Consider the following 5,000-nt stretch of genomic DNA (forward strand, 5'->3'; position numbering starts at 1 on the left):
GCAATCTTTTCATCCCCAGCTTTATGCTACTTGGCATGATTTGCCTCTATGTAGGACTCTGGATCTCTCCCCCCCCTCCCCTTTTCTTTCTTTGTAACCCATAAACTACAACCTACAACTCCTTTGCAGCATCCCTGCAATTCAGTTGATTACAGCACATTGAGGAAATATTTAGGTACTGGGGAATATGAAAGAGAGTAATGAGGAAAATCTTTGCAACAGTAAAAACAAACAAACAAACAAACTTTGGATATGCTACAATTAGAAGCTATTTTGGAAAACTAAAAATACAAGCCCACGTATGTCTATTTGGAACTAAGTCCCACCAAACCCAATGGAGGTTACTATCATATAAGTATCTATAGGATTGCAGACTTTTAGAGGGCATTTCCATTTTCTGTGATAATTTCTACTGAAATCCTCTAAGAAATAGGTTGCTTTATTAGTAGTTAACATTACATCTTAGTATATTTTGTTACTACCTGTGGGCTTCTAAGCAATTTAAATAATCAGTAGCATCAATTTAATTTTTTGTTATTATGTTATTTATCCCAGATTGTATGCACTCTTACACACTTGAAATGATTGCTATGAAACATTTTAAACAATTGTTTGCAATATATACATACATTGTGTTATTTTAAATTCTCTGGCTGTATTTATATTATTTGTATATTGTGGTCAATTTTTGTATATTCCTGTTTTCTATAAATTTTGCTGTTTGTTTGGTTTACAGTTTAAACACTGATAGTAGATAAATAGTATGATTTGCCTTTAAGCACAATTATCTAACGCACAATAGTAGCAGAAAATTCCTAACAAAAATGTAAAAAGATGGTATTAGGGGAGTAGAGTTAATGAATACTCCAAATGCAAGCTCAAATCTACCCTGTGAAGCAATCAAGTTTTTTGCAACTGTTTTGACCTTACTGACACAAAATTAATTCTGCAAATCTAATCTCAAAATAAGATTCTACATCTAATGCAGTCCCATTTGTCCATGTATTTAATCAAAAATATTTTATTTATAGGCATTATACACACTGCTTAATAGATCAGAAAATAGATTTAACAGATTAGACATAAAGTGCTTAAAAAACTAAAAACATTGCTTTCTATTGTCTGACTTATTGTACTGATTGTACTGATGGATAATTAAAACTGAAAGAAAATAGCTCAGCTGGAAGGTGACAAATATCTACACTGGGATAAAAAAAGTTACTTATACTCTAGTAATACCTCAGTTAAAGATCTCCTGGTATCTTGTGACTGAACTCAACCTATTTATCATTGCTATATATTACAAAAAAATTTATTAGGATGCTGTCATTGCTTCTTAATACATCACTGAGAAATTACCACTGCAAAATTTTAGCCAAACTTTTAGATAAGGCTCCTAGTGATGTTATAAATTCACACCAAAAGCACAAATACTCCATTGGAATAAATAAATGGGGGGGGGGGAATCCTACAATATTAGCTTCTTTAATCTAACAGTTTCTGATCATTTTACTGATTATAATGTCTGTTTCCAAATGACTGGCTCTAGCTTATGAAGCACTTTAAACTGAACTTCATGCATGCGATTCACAAACCTTAACTGATCACTTAACTATACTGAAGTGGTGCAAGAAAGCATGCATTTAAAAAGGTCTGCAGTTTACCTGCCCCTTGCACACAAGTAGAACAGTGAAGTATTTCAATCTCATAGTAAAAAGTTCAACAAAAAGGAGAATTACAATACAACATGTAAGATCACTTTACTTTGCATAAGCACAGAAAGAAACAAAGACAAATAAGTTTGTATATTTCTTGTTGATTCAAATGTCAATTTCTGACCTATTTTTCTCTCTCTCTCCAAATTAGACAATACCTCAAGTGGCACCAATGAAACTGCTCACGTTATTCATCTCTTCGCTTTTCGGAAAACGTGAAAAGAGTAAGTTGTAGTCCAAAACACATTCAAAATCACATGAAGGATACAGATTTCATGTTTACTAGTGCTTATGTTCCATAACACCATGTTTTGGGGGATGATTTATATTCCAGATTCAGTCTGCATTTAAACCTACCATAAAATGCCTCCTGAGTCCTATTAAGTGGACACAGGGCTTTACTTTGCCTGTCTGCTTATTTAAGATCTAATCACAGTTTTGAAGGGGGGAAATATTGCCCCTAAGCCTGTCCCCCTCAGAACCTGTCGGATGTTAGTACTCAACTGGATATTTTCATCTCCAATTGTTATTCTCTGTGGTCTTTGCAAATGCTATCTACTGGAAGCTATGACTCTGTGGACAAATTGGCTAGAAATGACTAGGGCTCCTGCTTTGAGAAATGAGTAAGTAGCATATTATTCTCATTCTGTGTTTTCTGCTGTAATATACTGTGGTGGTAACTTTTTTAACATACTAAATGAATATTAAGCAACTAGGTGCATGTTTAAAAGATGCAACAATAGGGAAGGTTGGCAGAAAAAAATGTTTTACAGTAGAATAGCACGAATGTTAAGAATTTAAGAAGGATCTATAAGAATGAAGATTAAGTATCTTTTCCCCCTTATGGTTAAACAATACAGTGAGGGAGCCAGCTGTTGAAGAGTCTATACTAGAATGTGAAACAATGCAGAATTGAAAAATCCCCAGATACTTTTCAGGTTTCAAAATGAAACTATTTTAATTGTTATACCTAAAACAAATAATAGTCACATAAGCTATTTAGTATTAAGCACAACTTAAAAACCAGAAAACAAATAACTACCACACTCATTTGCGGCAACAGGCCCAAATTAAAGCAATGCAACTACAGTTTTATTTTGCAAAATTCAATAAAACTATTTTTTAACAGCTTTAGTTTCAGCAAGGCTATTTTCTCTTCTGATTAAATCCAGATGCTGATAATAAAAATATACCTATTTACAAATTAAGTACTCAGTACTGCGCCATGAACAACTAATTGCTTTAGCTAATGGGAACAATAGGAAACACAAGCATCTCAGCAGTTCAGACAAGACACTCAGCACCCAGTAGGATTTGGTCCCATAATTGAGGGGGGAAAGTGCCCTAATGCCATTTTAAAAAAATTGTAGTAGTAGTAGCAGCAGCAGCATCATCATTAAAACAAAACAAAAAAGAATTATTCTCTACTTTTTTCTACTAAAGTTGGCTGCAAAGGTAGTTGGATTCCCAATTGATAAATAATGAAAATAGACGAAATACTGAAGAGTACCTGTTATTTAGTTTAAAGTATCAAATGGAAATGTGGTCCCCTATATTGCACTTTTTTCTTTCAGTCTCTGTGAACAGGTCAATCAGTCACACCACCGATTTTTCTATTTGAAAAATTCATCCATTTTATTTTATTTACAATTATCACAGCACCAGCAAACATGAATGTTGCAAAAAGTCACTGTGGTCCTTTCACCTTAACTGAGTTTTGGAACAATTTCATTCTAGTAGGATGCAAAGTATCAAGTAATGTGGCCCTCTGGTGGAAAGCTAAGTATCACATTTTCCTTCCCTGTATCACTCAAGGAAACTGGAGGTGCTTTTTTTTAGGGAAGAAAAAAACCATTTTTCCTGGAAAAGATATAGGGGCAACTTTTATAAATACACCACACACCCTTAACAGAAGGTGTACAATATATCCCAGTGCAGGCAGATCTTTATGAATAAGAAACACAGATCTGATATTTGAAGGTGAACATGCAAGAGAGATAAAAAACAAACAAACAACAAATAATGCTCTGAAAACTCTCCACTTTCTGCAATATCTTAAAAGTGCACAAAATCCACATCAGAGTAAAGGTCATTAAAGGAAATCTAATTTGTAAGAAAACAAACACAAAGCAAAAACAAAACAAAAAAAACTTACCTGCTGTTGTTGCAGATGCAGCAGTTCTACTGTGCTTACTTCAGTGCTCGTGTCACCACTTGATCTTCCATCTCTGCTGCCAGCATCTAATTGGCTGCTTAGAGTGCTCATTCCATTTTGATTCATTGAACTGTTGCTTATTGTCTCTGTCGCAGATTCCTGCATCATGACTTAATACCTAAAAGTGATTAAGAAGTATCAATTAACACACACGTTACACCTTCACACTTCCATTATCAAGATGTCCCTCTCTGCCAATTACAGAGACAGCATCTTTAGAAGAAGGGGAGAGAGGGAAAAATCCTTGCAGAGTCATTTAAGAAGCAAGCAATGCAATGCAATGCAATGCAAACCTTGCTTTCGTAGACACACTAATTGCTGAAATTACATTTCCTATAAGAAACACTTTGTGTAGTTAAATTTAACAGGGAAAACAACACCTTATATACTTGCAGACAGGTCAAATAACATTCACGAACAGCTACATTTTAAAGTAACCTATCAAACCAGTTTAAATGAAGGCACCATTTCACACACTGCTCTGTATTTCTTATTATCTAGCTTTGACAACCATGGATGAGTATACAGCCTTATTTAAAATATTCACTATCTTGATTCTGTCAGAATTTTACAGCATTTCTTATGCAAGGCTGTTGTTTAATGATGCACAGCTAATCATACAAAATTAAAATTTTGTAAGGGTGTTACAAATCATATGGTATCAACCAATGATAAATAGTATAATGGGCTTCTCCTTTTTTGTGACTAAATAAAATTTTGCCTTGGAGGCATTTTAAGAAAAAGCTCCTGCTGCAAACACGTCAGATATTGCCTATTTTTTTAATCAAACGGCTGATATTCATTTATTTTTCTGACATTTAAAACATTTAATACTGTCCTTCCTGGGAAGTAATTAAGCTTATGCATGAGCAGCAATCAAACTGTTCACTTGAAGATGACTTAAAACTCAATTTTAACACAGGCAAATAAATGAAAGATATAAAATTAATTTTCCAAGCATGTATTAGATATGAAAGCTGGAAATAAAATCTATCAAGAATATCACTAATGATTGTGCTAAAAACAGCATAAATTATGCATATTACCTTCTCTACAGTAATAAATGTTTT

At 33.7% G+C, this 5,000-nt stretch overlaps 1 protein-coding gene across 28 annotated transcripts in view; it reads right to left on the reverse strand.

Moving 5' to 3' along the window:
* Window positions 1–5,000, reverse strand: part of FOXP2 (forkhead box P2) — a 345,911-nt gene that overhangs the window by 177,860 nt on the left and 163,051 nt on the right. For all 28 annotated transcript variants that reach the window (XR_014502095.1, XR_014502096.1, XR_014502097.1 and 25 more), the window contains one exon: window positions 3,871–4,048. Coding sequence is in view for 18 of the 28 variants with exons in the window: in XM_083399658.1 (XP_083255784.1) it covers window positions 3,871–4,038 (168 nt within the window). In the remaining 10 variants the exon portion in view is untranslated. Of the gene's footprint in view, window positions 1–3,870; window positions 4,049–5,000 lie in introns of those variants that run through there.

This window comes from Podarcis tiliguerta (assembly GCF_965153285.1).
Source record: "Podarcis tiliguerta genome assembly, chromosome: 10".
Classification (NCBI taxonomy): Eukaryota; Metazoa; Chordata; class Lepidosauria; order Squamata; family Lacertidae; genus Podarcis; species Podarcis tiliguerta.